This window comes from Phoca vitulina, unplaced genomic scaffold (genome assembly GCF_004348235.1).
Source record: "Phoca vitulina isolate PV1807 unplaced genomic scaffold, GSC_HSeal_1.0 scaffold38, whole genome shotgun sequence".
In the NCBI taxonomy this organism is placed as follows: Eukaryota; Metazoa; Chordata; class Mammalia; order Carnivora; family Phocidae; genus Phoca; species Phoca vitulina.
The window spans coordinates 4,842,500-4,862,998 of record NW_022589741.1 but is presented as its reverse complement, the minus strand read 5'-3'; the positions used below and the strand labels follow the sequence as shown (position 1 = coordinate 4,862,998).

The following is a 20,499-nucleotide window of genomic DNA, read 5'->3' as shown; positions in this document are numbered from 1 at the left end:
TCCACATCCCCGCCAACATCTGTCATTTCCTGACTTGACAGGTGTGAGGTGGTATCTCATTAAGGTTTTGATTTGGATTTTCCTGATGCCGAGTGATGTTGAGCACTTTTTCATGTGTCTTTTGGCCATTTGGATGTCTTCTTTGCAGAAATGTCTGTTTATGTCATCATTTTCTTTCTCTTACTTGCATGCTTATCCTGCTGTTTTTCTGAATTAAAAACCACAGAGAAGCTCTTACTTCCTTCTTCTGGCAGCACATTCAAGTATCACCAAGTAATATTGTTTTACTTGCCTTCCCTCCTGTACATACCTCATCCTTTTAATTTCTGCCATCACTGCTCTCGGTCACTGCCCCATCATCTCTTGCTTAGAGTATAGCAGTAACATCCTACGTGCTCTTCTTGCCACTCTTCCTTTGCTCATCAGCGTGTCCTTAAATTGCCTCCAGGCTTCATCTGAATGCAGTTGTGGTAGAGTCGGAAGAACGCTGGATTTGGGCAGTTAGAACCTCAGGTCATGTCTGTTCTTACTCCTTTAGCCAAGTTAATTGTCTAGAGACAAGAGCCTTTGAAATATTTTTGAGACTTTAAAATGTAATATAAATTTAAAATTTGTCTAAAACATGAATATGCCTTTACTTAGAAATCTTTCAGCAGTACTGGATCTTTGTGCTTTGTTTCCTTTACTTCTTAACCCTTTCCCGTTTTATCTTTGTTTCCAAAGACCCAGTTCACTTGTCCCCAAGAACACATTAATTTCTCCATCCCGTGTGACCCGGTCCTACTTGATTTATATTTTATCTTACTTAATAGTCTAGTGGTGATTTGTATAAACTCCCTTATTTCCTCTTTCTCCCCCTCTCCCTGCCATTTATGAATTCCTTAACAACTGGAACCATGTCTTGTTCATCACATTAGACACATTCATGCTGTTGGATTATATAATGATAGAAGTGGTTCTGAGTGATAGGAGTTCATTGATCAAATGGAATGGAATGAAACAGAATATTTTTAAAAAATGAAAAGTCTGCAATGTTTTTGATTTAATTTTATGCCAGTTATGGACCTGTCTTTTCAGATTGCCCAGAGTTTCATCCCACAGCTAGACAGTATCATAAAATATATTAGATCAAGTTAAAATTGGGCTTGGTTGTTGAGTCCTTAATCAGGTACTCAGGCCTTCTCAGGAGGTGTGCAGACTTTCATTTTGGTGAAAGAGATTTTTTTGTAATTGAAAAACATATCACCAGTTAAAGGAGCATTGCCAGCTTACCTTTTCTTTCAGAAAGTCAGTGTTTACCAAAGTATCATTTCTATTAACTCATTTTACTAGAGAAATGGAGTAATAGAAATAGCATGTGGGATTTTAAAGCCAAAGATTTAGAGTCGAGTCTGGAGCTTCATCATTTATTGTACATGATCCTTAGTAGCCTCCCTAGTAAAATGTGGCTTAATAATACCTGTGTTATAAGGTTCTTAAAATTAAATGAGATATATTTTAGAACTTTATGAAATTATACAAACAATTTCTCTTTGGAAAAGTTGTCTTGGTTTGTTTTTATTTTTTTTTAATTTTTAATTTTATTTTATTAACATATAATGTATTATTTGTTTCAGGGGTACAGGTCTGTGATTCATCAGTCTTACACAGTTCACAGCGCTCACCATAGTACATACCCTCCCCAGTGTCCATCACCCAGCCACCCCATCCCTCCCATCCCACCCCCCACTCCAGCAACCCTCAGTTTGTTTCCTGAGATTGAGTCTCTTATGGTTTGTCTCCCTCTCTGGTTTCACCTTGTTTCATTTTTCCCTTCCTTCCCCTATGATCCTCTGTCTTGTTTCTCAAATTCCTCATATCAGTGAGATCATATGATAATTGTCTTTCTCTGAATGACTTATTTCGCTTAGCATAATACCCTCTAGTTCCATCCACGTCGTTGCAAAGGCAAGATTGGTTTGTTTTTAAATAGGAAAAATATAAGGCAGTTTTCAGATTTCATTGCTGTTGTTGATGTATTAAATAACCTATGTTGTCCTTAAATTCATCTATTTCATAAGTATCAAAATAACCTTTTTTTTTAATATCCAAAAGAACTCTATTATTTTAGTGTGGAAAGATTCCAGAATGTCAGTTAACACTTAAAAAATTTCTTAATCTCCTTTCCTCCTCTCATCCCTCCCCACCTTGGCAAATGCTGGAAGGAGTCTGGTTAAAAATATAATGTGAAGGTGCATGTTTTTTCATGGGTAGCTTCATATGTAAGGATTACAAGGAAGCAATGATGAAAGAAGGAAAGGAAACAAGAATTGAATTGGCTTTCTATTATGCCAGCGCCAGACATTGTACTGGTTCTAGAAAATATCTGTTAACAAAATTAAAATTGTTAGTAGTTGTGTCTCCACATAATCTACTTCTGACATTGTGAGGTGTAGTCTAGCATTAATTTTTACTTAGTTTTTTAGTAATGATCCTTAACAGTAATATTTAATTTTCTCAGGCTTGTACACATTTAGAATTCATCCAGCTAGCAGCTTTAGGACAAAGAGGTTAGGCAGGTCACTATAATACTAATTAACGGTATATTAATTATTATGCCAATAAATATGTGCCTCTGTTCTGATTCTAGAGCATGCTCTAGAAGAATTCCAGTGTTGACAGGGGGACTTGAGGAGCTGAGAGGATGTGGTCCTGGCGAAGGTTTTCAGTTTGTGCTGGGCCATCTCTTACCTTCTGAATCTCAGTACTGATGTGGAGTTTCACAGGGGTCCCCACAACCTAACACGTTTGGAAAACCAGGGGGCAGCACTCTGAGTGCTCTGACTAGAGGTGTGTTAGTGCTCTGAGGCCCTCACTCTGTACGAAAACATAGCGATCACAGACAAAATGTAAAAAGAGAATTGGAAGGGATGTAACATGCTCAAAAGGAAAGATACACTTCTCTGAACTGAACGGAAGGATAAAACAGTAAGGATCTGGAGCTTGCAGGGATCTAACTCCAAAAATAGGCAGAGCAGCTGAGGACTGAGCTGCTCTGAGAGGGTGGGAATCAGATCCCCTCATACAGCCTCTCCCTGCCTCATGCCGGGTGGAGGGCTCCTGAGAAAAGTCTGGAAATGGCCTGAGGACTTAGTGCTGTAGCTCCTAGGAAATGATGGAAGAAGGCAGACAGAGCCTTGAAGCCGTGACTTGGACTACGTGAAATAGCCCCAGTCTCACAGGGTGAGATGCTGTTGTAAGAACCGGGAGTCCTCATGGACTGAGTGGGGACACTGTCAGAACAGCCTTTTCCTGAAGGGTGGGAGGAGGCAGAGGGGCAGGAGGGAAGGAAAACCCTCCCACCAAGCTACACACTCGCATGCCAGAGAGCATAGTAAAAATAATTGGGGTGTAAACACTCATTGCTAGTGAATTTAAAATGGCAGCACAGTCTCAAGAGGACTTTAAGGATGTTTAGTAGCTTCAGTTCTGAGAACAGAATAATATTCTAAAGAAAAAGTGAAACAGTAGTAGATGTATATGAAGAATAATAATATCCTAGACATTTTAGAGAGGAGAGGGGGTAAATCCTAGGAAAGAGTCAGATCCAGAAAGGTTTAGATAAATGAAAGAGAACTAAAAAGTGTAAGCTAATATTTATTGATCACTCACTTTATTCCTAGGCGTTGTTTTAAATAACGTGTATGTATTAATTTGTTTGATCCTAGAAATACCTTGTTATTTTGTTTATTTCTATGAATGAAGAAATCGAGCTAATTAAGTGACATGCAAGGTTCCGTAATGAGGCAGGGTTGGCACGTGGGCATCCTGGCCCCAGGATCCGCACCAGCGTGCTGTGCTGTGGCATGGGCCAGGAACCCAGTGCGGAAGAGAGAAGAGAAAACATACTGAAGAGTAGGTAATGAAATTCCTGAAATAAAAACTAAAAGTGAATAGAAGTGATAAAAAAAACAGGAAAGAAATTAATAAAAGAGATGAGCCTCTAGGAAGGCTGATCAAGGGGCGGGGAGAAGACACGAGTAAACAGTTACTATGAATTGAGAAAGGGAGACGTAACTAAGGCTGCTTGCAGTCTGTCTGGTACCATCACCATGCTTCCTTTGAGCTTATAAGGTCCTGTGAATAAGTGTACAAATGAACAAATAGCCTTGAGCCAGGATACACATGTTGATGAGTGGAAAGCACTCACCGCCTCGGCCGGGAACTTGTGTGTAGCGAATAACCTGCTCTGTGGACATAATTAGAGATACAGTGGAGATTGTTTAAAAATCAGGAAAATACTGTGAACTATCATAACTGCCTATTTGTTGACATTTTAAAAGATAGAAACACGTTCTGTGGCCTTCAGTGATGACAGACTTGAGAATACCAACTGGTGGGAAAATCTGACCTAGTGGAAGAGGGTTTCCTTTATGCACCAGATGCTACAAATAGCTTTCAAACGAACATTTAGAATTTTCAGATACCAGCTTTGAAGCAAAGTGAGTGTGCTTTTTCCTTTCCTTTTCTTTTTAATCAGTGTGTTACACCCAAATAATGCTGGAAGGCCTGTGGGAAAGAAAGGCAATGTCTTGAGCCCTTTTCAGACCTTATCCCCGTCCTGGAGGCAGCCAGTTTTAGTTCTGGGGTGTTTCTTCTGGCTTGGTTGTTTCATGTATTTTTCCGTATTGTCTGGCTTTATTTTAACTGTGCCAGGTTATACCTGGTTTTCATGGTGGCCGTTGTGGCCAGAAATGGACGTCAGACCCATGTTAACCAAATGAAAGGGCTCTGGGTCCCCATTCTCTTACCCTCCCTGTTACAACATGGATCTGTTTGTAATGCTGTCCAGCAGTTTCAAGTTTTATCTTGCTTGTTCTCAGGTAGTAAAAGTAATCATTAAACGATTTTGGATTAGTTTTATCACCTGAAGAATAATATAGATCAGAGGTTGGCAGACTTTTTCTCTGCAGACCAAACAGTAACTATATTAGGCTTTATGGGCTTTCCAGTGTGTGTCGCGGCAACTCAGTTACATAGGTTTGAAGCTGTCGTGGAATGAAGGCAGCCACAGCCCGTAGATAAACGAGTGAGCGTGGCTCTGTTCCAGTACAATGTTCTGGACACTAAAATGAGAATTGCATATAATTTTTATTCATCATGAAATATGTTATTCTTTTGATTTTTCCCTCAACCATTTAATAGTGTAAAAACCATTCTTGTGGGCCAAACAAACACAGGCAGCAGCTGGATTTGGCCTGTGGGCCTTCGTGTGTTGATCCTGTTGTAGCTTCTTAAATAAGCCCCACGTTCTGTATTAATGGAGTAGCAAACATGGAAATTGCTCAGTATTTCTGTCTTGGGTACCCAAAGTGGGAACACATGGTGTCCCTTGGCATGCCCAAGGAACAGGAAGTAGAAAAGCGTGGAGAAGAGGAGCATAGCTGGGAGTGTGGTGGGTTAGCGACGGGAGTAGAATCAGTCTGTCCGAGGCACCAGTTTGTTAATCCCATCTGTGAACTGTCGTCGTTTTTCGCCACTGTACCCGGTGCTATAGGAACCGGGAAGCGTATCTGTACGCTTTGGCCTGGCAAAGACAGATAGATAGCTGTAAATAGACAAATACTTACTGAAAAGATTATGGTCTAGCAATACAGACACGCCTAAAATTATTTAGGAAGTAAAATGGACACTAAGTTTACAAAAACTATGAACTATGAACGGCTAGAGAAAAAGTGAATTTGAAGAAGGCCATAGTATTCGAATTTGAAGGCCTTACGTGGTATGTTAAGGTGCTTGGCCTTTATCCCACTATCTAGTACCGTGTTTCTCAGACTGTGCTGTAGGATCAGAGTGGTTTTTTGTGGGTTTTTTTTGGGGGGGGATTTTCCAGCCCATCATGAACTAATAGTTTTGTAAAACACAATAAAAATTATAGAAAAATGAAATAAAGATATTCTAAAATATAGGCCCAAATTTTAATTTAGATTGAACCAACATAAAATTACTGTTGAAGATTATTGTAAAAGTTTATAAACACTCAGTTTTTGTACTTAACTCATTGTGGACTGATGACAAATATATCATGGCTGGTAATTCTGACTGGTACTGGTTTGTGGGCCACACTTTGAAAGGCACTGATCTCTCCTGAGTAGTATGGGGTCCCTGCAAGTTTTTCAGCAAAGAATGACATAATTACATTTGTGTTTAGCATAATGAATTTTTTGTCAGTACGAGTGACAATTATGTTCAGGCTGGAAGGATGGAAACCAAGGAACCCTGGAGTCATCAATACTTGGAGTATAGCTCGAAATGGAGGAAAAAGTGAAGTTGACTTTCTTTATGCTGATTAATGCATGTAGAGAATAATTCACTCAATAGGCTGTACACTTCTTGTAGGCAGGGACTATATTTCTTTTAGTAACTACATAAGGTAGGTACTTTTTAGAGTATTTAATGGATGAATGGGTCAGAGAGAGGTAAGGCAGAACCAAGAAAGAGTAGAGTATTTAGAAAACTGGAATAAGAGGAGTTTCAGGCTGAGACTATAATAAACAGAATCAAATACTTTCACATCAAGGAAGATGATAATCGATAAGTAGGTATTAGATTTAGTAATTTGAAAGTCCTTAGGGAGATCAGCTTTAGCAATCTGATAAACCATCTCTGTTATCCAGTAAGAGAATGACGAGAGGTACTCTTTAAAATATAACACATCATTAATTAATGTTAACTAATTGAAGAAGAAAAGTAGTGATGATAACTTTACCATCTACTTAGTATTGTATGTGAATGTAAGATCAATAATTGATATGTATTTTTTCTTCCATCTTAACAGGGGAACTAAATCTCTATTAAATGGAATTGAAATTGATTTTTTAATAATTGATTCTGATTTGAGAAAAAAATTGAAGTGTGAATAATTTGCTTGGACTTGTTTCAAACTGCTTTTTAATAAAGTAGATATCTAATATTTTTTATGTGATTCTTTGTTAGAACCTTTCTAATAATTTTCATTTTCCTCATAGACTATAAGTTTAATCTTATTCTGTACCATACCAGGCATGTATTTGGCCAGTAGTTTGTAGGAAAAAGATTATGGATTGAAAGCGAGTGGGATATAACTTCTGAAGAGTCAGAGAAGTGGAAGGCATTTTAGGGCTGTTAATGGAAAGAATAGAAGTTGTGTGGAGTATTGTTATAGCAGCTAATTTAGCAAGTTTGTTGTGTTATCTTGTTGCTTTATTTCTTTTTCTTTTCTTCTTCTTTTTTTTAGAGTGTTGCATGCACTTGAGCAGGGGTGTGGTGAGGGTTGGGTGGGCAGAGGGAGAGGGAGAATCTTAAGTAGGCTCCACACCCAGCATTGAACCTGACTCCAGACTCAATCTCATGACCCTGAGATAATGACCTGAGCTGAAATCAAGAGTCGGGCACTTAACCCACTGAGCTACCCAGGCACCCCCCTAGTTGCTTTATTTCTTATAATCAGGTTTTAGTAGCATCTTTAAATTGAAAAAACATGCATTAAACATGACATCTACTGAATAAATTATGAACACTCCCATACAGTGCCTGTATGAATATTGGTACTTAGACATCTTTTAATATTGTCTAGATGGAAACATTATTTGAAGTTTGCTTCTGTGATTGCTTTAAAAATAAATAAATAAATAAAATGAACTTGGAATTTTTTTCCCCAACCTTTTCTCTGAAAAGAGCATGATCGTTTTACATTATAGTGGGTAATGAAATTCCAGGAGACTGAAGATAATCTATAATTACATGTGGAAGCTAGAGTCATTTTTATGCTTTTTTTTGATTACTAAATATAAATATTCAATATTCTTCACAATAATTTCAAAAGTTATCTCTAAATCTGTCCATAGAATGAAGACCAAGAAGTGATCCTCGTCAGAACAGATCAGTCTGGAAGAGTGTGGCCTGTGCATATACCAGGAAAATCTCTGGAATGTAAAGGAGGAAGAAGGAAGAGACAGATGGTGTGTTTAACAGAGGTCTTTGTTTATTAATTCAGAGTCCCTCTCTCCCCCTTGGCTTTCTTTGCATCAGACTACAGAATATTCTGAAGTGTAGGTTTATAATACAAATGTTAGAAGGTAGTAAATTATATTACTTTTATTCTTGGATATATCCCTTCACATTTTACAAAATACAGTCTGATTCAACTACAGTTTTCCAATAACTGTGGTGAACATTGAATGTTTAAGGCAATTTTAATTTTGGGTGGGGAGGGGCTTAGGGAGAGAGAGAGAATCTTAAGCAGGCTCTACGCTTGGACTGGAGCCTGATGCAGGGGATTCAGTCTCACAACCCTGAGATCATAACCTGAACCGAAATCAAGAGACGTATGCTTAACTGACGGAGCCACCCAGGTGCCCTGGCAATTTTAATTTTGTGTACATTTTTTTGCCATTGTTTCTAATTTTTTTTACATATTTAACATAGCTCTTAGGGAAAATCTTGTTTTATCTAATTTGAGCCATGGTGATGGGATAAGACAATAATGTCTTAATTGTGTAGTTGCTCTGATCCTTTATAAACCTTATTTTCTTTTCCGTCTTCCAGCTCTACCAATTAGTTTTTAGCACTACGTTGAGGCTTTTGAGATGGTAAAAACAATGTATTCAGTTTTCCCAAGTTAGAATTTTTGTTGTAGATTTGGAATATCATACAAGGGGGTAATTGGGTCCACAGAAGATTTGTTCATTCATAATTTTTTGTCAGATGTTTATTATTTGCCTGTTGAGTGCCTACGCTGCTGGAGATAGTAATTCTTTCAGCAAATAGAGTGGGATGGATCCCTCTTCTAATGAAATGGGAGGAATTAAGGGTTTGGAGTGGAGATGTAGCAAGAGAATAGTAAAGGTTTGGATTCCATGAAAGGACAGAACTGGCTGGGGAGTCATGGATGCGATGCCAGATGACAGCTGAGCTTTTTGAGCTACCTCTGACCCAGCAGTGTGGGTACCGGGGTAAAGAGGACAGACACGTTCATTTGGGATTGAGCTTTGCCTTTCGAGTATAATGAAAGGATGAGAAGGCCAGAAATTAAGGGTCTGGAGCCAGGGAGTGATTGAAGTCATGGAATAGGAGATTTAGGCTCGTGATTTCAGGAATAGTAATGTTGGGAAGAAATATCGGGAATGTGGTTCCAAAGATCTCAGAGAGGTTGAAGAGCAGGTGAGAATAAGGGAACGTAAGGGAGCATTGGACTTGAGAGGAAATAAATAGCACTTTTCTTTTCCACATGTAGGTATGGAACGAGCTGCTGGGAAAACCCAGGACTGATTTAGATGAGAATCAGAATATTAGCTTTGTTTCTGATAGAGCTGTGTAAAATGGGTTTGCTAATATTTCACTCTGTTTTTGGCATGCTTACTCGATCTCTGGATGACTGCAGAGTTCCCTCCATGGTGGTAGGAATTGTTACTACAAGAAGAGCAGACAGGAGAGAAGAAGGGATAAAACATTTCTGCCTCTTCCCCCAAACCCAGAAATCAGATAGTGTTATACTTCCATCCCTAGGGAAGAGGAGAGTAATGGGGCAGAAATAGGGAGTGGTATTCTAATGGAAATTCTTCCAAAAGGAAGCACACAGAATAGGGATAAGCTAGCTGGAAGGAAAGATTGTGGTATGTGGTGGGATTTTTGCATTTAATATCAGATTTACAGATAGTTAATTAAAAATACTTCAAAGACCCATGTTTTCACTAAATAATGTTCATTTTCTCATAGGCTTCAACCCATGAAGGAAAAGAAAGGGTTAGATACTTTCATGATGATGATAATCTCAGCCTAAATGATTTAGTCAAGAATGAAAAGATGGGAACAGCAGAAAATCAAAACAAACTTTTTATGAGGATGGCATCTAAGGTAAGATCCATTCCTAGGATACCTTTCAATTTAGAGAAACTGGTTACTCCATCTAGCAATGATCTATTTTTCAGAGTGCTGGTTCTTTCTGATCTTGATTTATTTTATTAAACCAAATCCTTTATAAGACCTATCAAGAACATGCATTTTGGAATTGATTGGGAAATACATAATTGGGATTTATTTTGTTTTTAAATATAGACTCTGGTTTAGTTTTTTTATGTATACCATGACAATGTTAATTGTGTATTTGATCTACCATTTAAGGGAAAGTTTTGGGCCAGAGTTAGATGACCGGTGTGTTTTGTGTTAATGTTCCTTCAGTTCTTCATAATTATATCACAAGGAGTGTATTTGAAGTCACATATTATAGATTACAGAGGAGACCTCTTGGAATAATCTTAAATCTATTTATATGAAAACTTTGTATGTATATTTCATATTTATGTGAAAATGTGTGTTAGTACATCATTATGGTTAGTGGGATTAGTTTTGTTTCAAACAGCATTCTTGGTCGTAGTGCCTTCCACACACTACCACTGACTTTCTTTTGAAAGAGACCTATTTGAACTCAGCTGTGTAACAGGTTGGACTACGCTGGAGTTTCAGCTCGCTGTCTGGATTTGCAGGCCAAGCTTTCCCAGAACACAGCTGTCCACATTTGTTTACCCGTTGTCTAAGGTTGTTTTCACCCTACAACAGCTGAGTTGAATAGTTGTGATGGAGACCGTACACCCCACAAAGCTGAAATAGTTGGAATAATTTGCCCATGGCTGCTTTGGGATATCCGTGCTTACTTTTTGGTGGTGGGAGTTTGAACTCGGTATCTGATGTACAGGGGCAAGATTTTTTACTGTATACATTTTTAGACTTCTTTTTTTTCAAACTCTGTGAATATACTTCCTGGTGAAAAATTTTACTTCATGAAAACTAGAATAAAGATAAGCAATGTGTCTGTGTGTATGTGTGTGTTGGGAGGAGTAAAACAAACTTGGGTTTAAATAGAAATGATTATTCTTCCCATCACCAGGAATTGTATGGGATCTTGAATTTAACCCATAGGATCATTTTACTTCTCTTTATTTGGAGGGAAAGACTAGAAGTCTCCTAGGGTCTGGAAATTCAATGCAGAAGGTACGTCATATTTTTTGAAAGTTTTCTTTTCAGAAACAGGACAACCATTTTATGTGCAACTCTGAATTATTTAGTTTTAGTAATCTGAGCATAGTCAATTCAGGTTGATACACAAGATAAAACCTTGTTATAAATTGTAATAGTCATTTATTGCTTCACTTGTTCACTGAACACCTCATTTGTGCTAGGTAGATAACCATTCTTGGTGCTGTGAGCAGGGAACTGATCAAGTCAAAGTTCCTCCCCTCAAGGCGCTCATATTTCTGGTGGATGAGACAGAAAGTGAACAAATGCATGATGTAAAGTATTATATAACATAAATATTATACAAAATAGAAAATATTTCTGTAGGAAGTAAAGCAAAATGGAAGGAGGTAGGCTGGTGTTTCAGTAGAGTGTTGAAGGAAGGCCTCTCTGTGGAGGTGATGTTTCTGCAGCCTGTGGACAGAGTCAGGGAGTGGTCCATGTGAGTGTCCCGGAGAGAATATTCACGTGGAAGAAACAGCAAATGCAGAGGCTCTGAAGCAGAGGTGAGCTCGAAGAGCAGGAGAAGACAACAGGGTGACAAGTGAGACTGGGAAAAGGAGAAAGGAACCGGGGAGTGGAAGAAGAGGTGGGAGACATAGCAGGACTCAAATCTTGTAGGGTCTTACAGGCCACGGTGTGGGAGCTTGTGGCTTTGTGTAAGCGATGGGCATTGTAAGTGATTTTGAAGGTTTGGACTAGGACAGTGTCATGCTCTGGTTTATGTTCTGTAATTGTCCCACAATTCTCATATATCCTGTTCCGTTTTCTTCAGTCTTTGTTCTCTCTGCTTTCTGATTGTGGGTGGTTCTCTTGTCATCTTCAGGCTCCGAGCTTCCTTTCTCAGCCATGTCGGGTCTGCTCATAAGCCCATCAGAAGCACTCTTCATTTCTGTTGTCGTGTTTTTGTTCTCTTGAAGTTCTTCCTTGTGCTTAGGATTTCCATCTCTGCTTACGTTGTCCATCTGTTGTTGGTGAGCCGATGCTCCCGGGCCTGTGAACTTCACCAGTGCTTCTGGTTTTCTTCCCTGCCTCGCGGGGAAGGGATGGCTGGAGGGGGCTGCAGTGCTGTGTGTTCCTTGCTTCCGGTGGGCCGGGCTGTGGTAAAACCCCCGCGGGTGAAGCTCTGGTAAGACAGTTCTTCCTGAGGGCTGACCTTGTTAAGAAGAACAGAACGCTCTGCTGTCTGTCAAAATGCTTCTTCTTCTGATCTTTGCTCTGAGGACCTGGTTGAGCACCTAGAGGTCAAACTCACTGAATTATGGGGCTTTCCCTAGGACCTGGTTCCCCAGAGTACTTAACTTTCAGACTTGTCCCTCTGTCCACACTGAGCCTCCGGCACTATGTCAGTTACAGGTTAGGTTTTCCTGCCCAGCACGGATTCCTACAGGACCACTGCTTCCTGCACAGATAAATTGTGGTTCTCTGTACCCACCTGACTGTCTCCCTGATTTTGGGGTCATCCCTTTCCTGAGAGATCTAAGAGGAGTTGTTGATTTTTCATGCTGTTCTGCTTTGTACTTGTTGGGACAGAGTAGCAACTTCTCAGCTCTTTAAATGCCAGATTGGAACCTGCTGGTTTATTTTAGAAAGGATTTTTCTGGCAGCTCTTTTGAGAAGGTAATGTAGGGAGGCAGGAGTGGAAATAGGGAGATCACTTTAGGAGGGTATTGCATTAATTCATATAGAGCCTTGGATTAGGGTGGGAAACTGCTGAGAAGTGGTAGGATTTGGGGCAATTCTGATGTTATTGATTGAAATAGAAAACCTTGCAGGGAACAGATTTCACTGGGGGTTGGAGATCAAGAATACTGTTACGGACGTGTGAAATATGAAATGCCTGTTAAACATTCACATGGTGGCATGGAGTGACTGTCATCAGGCTCTGGTGGATGTTGGCTCTGTCATATAGATTTGGATGCTGTTAACATTTAAATGTATTTAGGGGCGCCTGGGTGGCTCAGTCGGTTAAGCGTCTGCCCTCGGCTCAGGTCATGATCCCAGGGTCCGGGGATGGAGCCCTGCGTCAGGCTCCCTGCTCAGCGGGAAGCCTGCTTCTCCCTCTCCCCGTCCCCCTGCTTGTGCTCTCTCTCTCTCTCAAATGAATAAACAAAAAATCTTTAAAAAATAAATGTATTTAAAGCCGTAGGACTTAAAAAATTATTAATGATGTGGGTCTGAAGACTGAGCTCTTGAGCACTGTCTGGAAGGGGACGGAAAGGGTTCGACAGCTGAGGCCGAGGAAGTGCAGCCGGTGAGGCAGCAGGAAGACCGAGGGTGTGGAGGGTCAGAAGCGAGAGAAGCAGGAAGTGCCAGTGGCTTTTGAGAGGCTACATACGATCTCTGAAGATGGACAAGTGACGTTAGATTTGGCATTGTGGAGATTTCTGGTGACTCTCTTAGGTGTGGTTTCCTCGGTCTGGTAGGGAGGAAAGCGTGATTATCATGGGTTCAAGAGTGAGTGTGAGGACAGCCCGGGAGGGGCTGGCCTTCAGAGAAGCTGGGTGCCACCCGTCATCATGGCAGGAGGAGAGTCTTGAAGAGGTGAGGAGGTTTGTAAGCGTGGGGGTAGACACATGAACCAGTTCTCTTCTTTTTGCTTCTCTTTGTTTAGTGGAAAGACTAGGGTTATCTGCTAGAGTGATGGTGAAGAAGGGGTGTTAGAGGTTTGAGAAGAAGGTGTGGAATGGTTTTTGAGAGAGCCAGTGAGTGAAATAAAGTAGGACTTTCAGGCAGCACTGAAGGTCCATTTGAGGTTTACGGTTATAAATTTAAAATTACACATGTCAGGGTGTTTGTGTATTTTTCTTCTACTGTGTTTGGATAGAGACTGAGTTTTATTGAATCGTGATACAGTGATCATGACATTTTGTATTTTTCATATTTCACCACCATGATTTATTGCTTTAAGGGTGCAGATGGTGAAGCTTGCTTATGTTTTTCTTTTGGTCTGTGTATTGTAAGATCTTTCAGTAATATTTGTATTGTATAGGGTTGTTTTTAGTATTAACTGATTTGGCAAAGCTTGTGATCCCTGAACATTGAAAATCTTTGAGTTTTTTAAAATTCAGGTTTACCAAGGTAGAACATTATAATAGATATTATAAAAATTTACCAGTGGGATGTCACCAAAATGGCAGAGTAACAGACCTCAGCCTTCATCCCTTCACGGGAAACAACAATTAGGTAGCTAACCATGACTAAAGAGAGCTCTAGAGTCTACTTAAGAAACTTCAAAGCATAGTGGAACAAAACAAACCTTGAGAATGACTGCTCACAAAGGGAAAGAGGACAGCTTTGTTTTTGGATTCTCCTGTCCCCAAGCTGGCATTGCTCAGCTTCCCAGCCAGAAAGAGTTCCTCTTGCAGGGAGGAGAAGTGCAGGGCACATGGGCAGCTTCCCTCGCATTTCGTGGCCCCACATGAAGGTCCTACTTCAGTTTCATTGCACCCAGAGACCAGCAAAGCTGAGATGTAGAGACAGCTAGTAACCAGGAAGAAAAGTAGGGGCCACCAGTAACAGCCACGCTGTGGAGTGATCATGGTTCCCAGTGGTCTGCTCTGCAGACAGACCAGCAGCGTTTACCACTGAAGAGAGCAGCAAATGGTCAGCACAGCTGCTGCAGAAAGCTTGCAGGTTTTACCAGCTTTAACTCCACGGATAGTCACATTCAGCTGTCTCAGTCCCTTCCTGCTCCCTGCCCCACCCCCCAGTCAACTCCCCTCGGAGCCTGGGAACTGCACCAGCAGCTCGCCCAGGCCTCTGCAGCTGTGTGAGTAAAAGCTGGAGCTTAGACCCCTGTGGCTGACGCCTACCACCAAGTGCATGTTGGCGGTTAACCCCTTTAGGTGCGTACTTGCCCACGGCCAACCTGGCACCCGTCACGAGCCTCCACTGCCGTGCCCATGCTCAGGAGACACTGTCACTATAGGAGAGTGTGACTATGGCCTGGGTCCCTGCAGTTGCTTCTGGGCCTGGATCGGCCACTGCCTTCTGTCACAGCCCTGTATCACTCTGCTCCCCTGCAGCTGGCCCCACCAGCTGTGCACTGGCACACATCCTCCTCAGCCCCCATCACTGGCATCTGCTGCCAGGCACCCACGGCAGGACCCAGCTGCCAAGAGCCATGCACCTGTAGTTAAGCCCAGCCCTTGCTGTCTGCCCTGCCCCCATCACTACATGTAGGATTGCAGCCATGACACAGGCACCTGCAGCTGGCCCCCACAAGTCGCTCCGGTGACTTCTTTTCTAGCCCCTCGCCCTCATCTGCTGCTGAGGACCCCAACAGCCCTTGCAGCCTCTGTGGACCCCCAGCACCTGCCAGGGATCACACAGTTGTTGACGCCGTGGATCCTAGTGACTAGAGCCAATGAGCCACTGCACTCCCTCAGACTCGTTGCCACCCCATACCCTCACACTTGGCACCCTGCACCTGTAGACCCGAGATCACTGCATGCTCCAGCATGCCCCCATGTGCAGGTGGACATTTTCTCTTACTGGAGTCCATGAAGTCTGGAAGAGGGGACAGCTTCTTCAAATGCACAGACATCTACACAAGGTTACAGGGATCATAAATAATGAGGGCAACATGACTCCAACAAAGGAATAGATAACTATCTAGTAACCAGCCCCAAAGAAAAGAAGATACAGGTATTACCTGATGAAGAATTCAAAATAATTACCTTAAAGATGCTCAGAGAACTCTGATAAGTAATTTAATGATATCAGGAAAACAATACAGGAAAAAATAGGAAGTTCCACAAAGAAACAGAACACAAAAATAAATCAAGCCGCAGTTTGTAGCTGAAGACTACAATGAGTGAACTAAAAAATTCAATAAAGAGCTTCACCAGCAGACTAGACCAAACAGAAGGAAGAATCCATGAGCTCAAAGAAAAATCATTTGAAATCATCCAGTCAGAGAAGCAAAAAGAAAAAGATTGAGAAGGAAGGAAGAGAGCCTATGGGTCTTATGGGACACCATTAACAAAAATAATCTGTGCATCATTAGAGTCCCAAAGGAGAAGACAGAAATAGTAAGGGAGAGAAAGCTTATTTAAAGAGATAATGACTGAGAACTTCCCAAACCTGGGGAGAGATTTGGACATCTAAGTTTGTGAAGCTAATAGGTCACCCCAAAATTTCAATCGAAAATGATCTTTGCCAAGATGCAATATAATAAAACCTAAATTGAAGGAAAAAAAAGATTTTTAAAAGCAAAAAAGAGAAAAAGATTCTCAGCAGAGACCTTTCAGGTCAGGAGAGAATGGGATGATAAGTTAAAAGTACTGAAAGGAAGAAACTGCCAACCAAGAATATTTTACCCAGTAAAGTTGTCCTTCAGAAATGATGGCAAGATAAAGTTTCCTAAACAAATAAAACCTGAGGGAGTTTGTCACCACTAGACCTGCTTATAGGAAAGGCTGCTAATTAGTGACATGAAAACATAGGAAAATTTCCAACAGAGTAGGAAAGATAAGAATATAGTCAGATTCAGAATACTTTACTACTGTCATTTGGTGGTGTGTTAACCACTTAACTCTAGTGTAAAAGTTGAAGGACAAAAGTGTTAAAAATAGCGATAGCTACAATAATTTGTCAGTAGATACACAATATAAAAAGTAAAGTGTGACATCAAAAACAAACTATGGGGGTTGTGGGAATAAAAGGGTAGAGTTTTTCTTTGAGATAGAAGTTGTTATCAGTTTAAAATGGACTTACACCTATAAGATGTTTCCAGTAAGTCTGTGAGTAACCATGAACCGAAGCCTGTACTGGAAAAGATGAAGTGAACCAAAGTATTCCACTGTGGAAAATCAGCCATTCACAAAGGGAGAGAGCAAGAGCAGAAGAAAGGAAAAAGGAACTGCCAAACACCCAAAACCCATTCACAAGGTGATCATACTAAGCTCTTACCCATCAATTACTATAAATGTAATAGGTTAGATGCTCCCATAAGAAGTCATAGAGTGGCTGAATGGATAAGGAACCAGACCCAACTATATGCTGCCCAACACAGATAGGTTCAAAGTGAAGGTATGGGAAAAAATATTCCATGCAAATGGGAACTGAAAGAAGCAGGGGTAGCTACACTTACATCAGACAAAATAGACTTGAAGTCAAAAACTGTAACTAGAGACAAGAAAGGTCATTATCTAATGATAAAGGAGTCAACTCATCAAGAGGAAATAATAATTGTAAATATACATGCACCCAATGTCAGAGCACCTGAATATGTCAAGCAAATAAAACACATCTGAAGAGAGTGATAGACAGCAGTACACTAATACTACAGGACTCCATTCAGTACCTCACTTTCGTCAGTGAACAGATCATCCAGACAAAAAAAGCAATAAGAAAACTTACTGGACTTGAAGTACACTTTAGACTAAATGGACCACACTGACATATACAGAATGTTTCGTCCAACAGCAACAGAATATGTGTTCTTCTCAAGCACACATGGAGCGCTTTCCAGGATGGAGCATATGTTGTTCAATCACAAAAATTTAGTCTTACCAAATTGAAAAATACGGAAATCATGCCAAATACCTTTTGAGACCACAGTGCTGTTAAACTAGAAATCAGTAACAAGAGGAAAACTAGAAAATTCACAAATATGTGAAAATGAACCATAGCACTCCTGAACAAGGCATGGGTCAAAGAGATATCAAAAGGGAAATAAAAAAATACATTGAAACAAGTGATCGTCTAAACAGAACATACCACAACTTACGGGATGCAGCAAAAAGTGCTAAGAAGGGAGTTTATAGTGCTAAACATCTATAGTTAGAAAAAATAAATATCGGAAATAAACAACTTAGCTTTTACACCTCAAGGAACTAAAAGAAGAAAGGAAGGAGATAACAGAGATCAGAGCAGAAATAAATGAAATAGAGAATAGAAACACAAAAATCAAGGAAACTAAGAGTTGGGTTTTTTGAAAAGATAAACAAATTGATAAACTGTTAGCTAGATTTACCAAGAAAAAAGAGAGAAGACTCAAATAAAATTATAAATGAAAGAGGAGACATTTCAGCTGATACCACAGAAATATAGCAGATGATAAATACTGCTATAAACAGTTATATACCAGCAAATTGGACGACCTAGATGATATGGATAAATTCCTAGAAACAAGCAACCTGCCTTGTCTGAATCCTGAAGAAACAGAAAATCTGAACAGGTCAGTAATAAGTAAGGAGATTGATTCAGCAATCAAAAACCTCCCAGCAAAGGAAAGTCCAGGACCAGAAAGAAAAGGAAGAAGTAAAATTGTCTGTATTTGCAGATGACATGATATTATATAGAGAAAACCCCAAAGATTCTACCAAAAATGTGTTACACTAATCAACAAAATCAATAAAGTTTTAGAATATAAAATCAACATACAAAATCAGTTGCGTTTTTATACACTAATAGCGAACTATCACAAAAAGCATTTTACAGATTTCAGCATTCTTTCATCATAAAAACTCTCGAGAAATTGGGTATAGAAGGAACATACCTCCACCTAATAAAGATCATATATGAGAAACCCACAGCCAGCATCGTACTTAACAGTGAAAAGTGGGAAATTTTCCAAGATCAGGAATAAGACAAGGGTGCTCAAGCTCAGCACTTCTGTTTGACATGGTAATGGCAGTCCTAGCCAGAATAGTTAGGCAAGGAAAAGAAGTAAAAGGCATCCAAAGAGAAGAGGAGGAATTAAAGTTTTCTCCACTGATGATGTGATCATGTATTTAAAAAATCCAAAGGACTCCAAAAAACTGTTATAACTAATAAACAATTCAGTAAAATTTCAGGATACAGCATCAGCATACAAAAGTCAGTTGCATTTGTATAAACTAACAATGAACTATCTGAAAAAGGAATAAAACCGTTTTGTTTACAGTAGCATGAAGAGCAATATACTTGGGAATAAATTTAACCAAGGAGGTAAAAGATCTGTGCAGTGAAAACTATAAGACACTGATGGAAGAAATTGAAGACAGAAATAAATAGAAAGATAACCCATGTGCGTGGATTGGAGTGGTTAATGTTAAATTTTCCATACTGCCCAAAACCATCTATAGATTTAGTGTACCCTCTATCAAAAGTCCATTGCCATTTTCCATAGGACTTGTAAAAACAATCTAAGATTTGTATGCAGCCATAGAAGACCCCAAGTAGCCAAAGCAATTTTGAGAAAGTAGAAAGTTGGAGGCATTCCCTGATTTCAAACTATATTAAAAGCAATAGTAATTAAAACAGTATGGCACTGACGTAAAAAGAGACACAGACCAATGGAACAGAATTGAGAGCCTAGAAATAAACTCTCCCGTGATATGGTCAACTTGTATTTGACAAAGGAGCCAAGAATACTCAGTGGGGAAAGGATATTCTCTTCAACAAATGGTGCTAAGAAAACTGATGTCAACATGCAAAAGAATGAAATTGGACGTCTCTTTTGCACTTTTCACAAAAATTAACTTGAAATGGATTAAGGACTTAAATGTTAAGACTCAAACCATTAAAAAAAAGGGGGGGGGGAAGCTCCTTGACATAGGTCTTGGCAGTGATTTTTTCAGATGTGACAAACCAACAGCACAAGCAACAACAAATCAAATGGAACTACATCAAACTAAAAAGCTGAAAAGCTTCTGCAGAGCAAAAGGAACAACGAAATGAAAAGGCAGCCTATAGAATGGGAGATAGTATTTGCAAACCTTTTCTCTGATAAGGATTGATACCCAAAATATAAGCTCATACAACTCAGTGGGCAAAAACCAAACAATACAATTTAAAATGGACAGAGGACTTGAATAGACAAAATTTTTCTAAAGACAACATTTAAATATCTGAGAGGTACACGAAAAGATGTTCAGCATCACTCATCATCAGGAAAATGCAAATCAAAACCACAATGAGATACCATCTTACACCTGTTGGAATGGCTGTTATTGAAAAGAGAAGAGATACAGGTCGTGATGGGTCCTGGGTGTTGTATGTAAGTGATGAATCACTAAATCCTAACCTGAAACTAATATTATACTGTATGTTAACTAAGTGGAATTTAAATAAAAAATTAAGAAAAAAAGAAAAGAAAAGAGGAGAAAATGAATGTTGGTGAGGATGTGGAGAGAAAGGAGCCCGGGTGCACTGTGGGTGGGAATGTGAATTGGTGCAGCCACTGTGGAAATCAGTATGGAGAATCCTCAAAAAATTAAAAATAGAACTACCCTTCTTTTCATCAAGAGACACAAAAGCTCATGTGTTTCTTTTATTAGTTGAAAGGCATTAGTAGAGATTGGCCAGTTTTTTTTCTGTATAGGACCAGATAGTAAATATTTTCATCTTTCTGTTATAACTCCCAGCTCTGCTGTCCCAGCCCAGGAAGCAGCTGTAGGCAATACAGAAATGAATGATACAGTTCTGTTCCAGCAAAACTTTATTTATAAAAACAAGTGGCTGGCCTGATTTGGCTTA

General features: G+C 39.8%; 1 protein-coding gene across 1 annotated transcript in view; it reads left to right on the top strand.

Moving 5' to 3' along the window:
- Positions 1-20,499, top strand: part of CWF19L2 (CWF19 like cell cycle control factor 2) — a 121,376-nt gene that overhangs the window by 60,397 nt on the left and 40,480 nt on the right. Inside the window, exons 11-12 of the mRNA XM_032427691.1 lie at positions 7,866-7,979; positions 9,736-9,873. Of these exons, the coding sequence (XP_032283582.1) occupies positions 7,866-7,979; positions 9,736-9,873 (252 nt within the window). The remainder of the gene's footprint in view (positions 1-7,865; positions 7,980-9,735; positions 9,874-20,499) is intronic.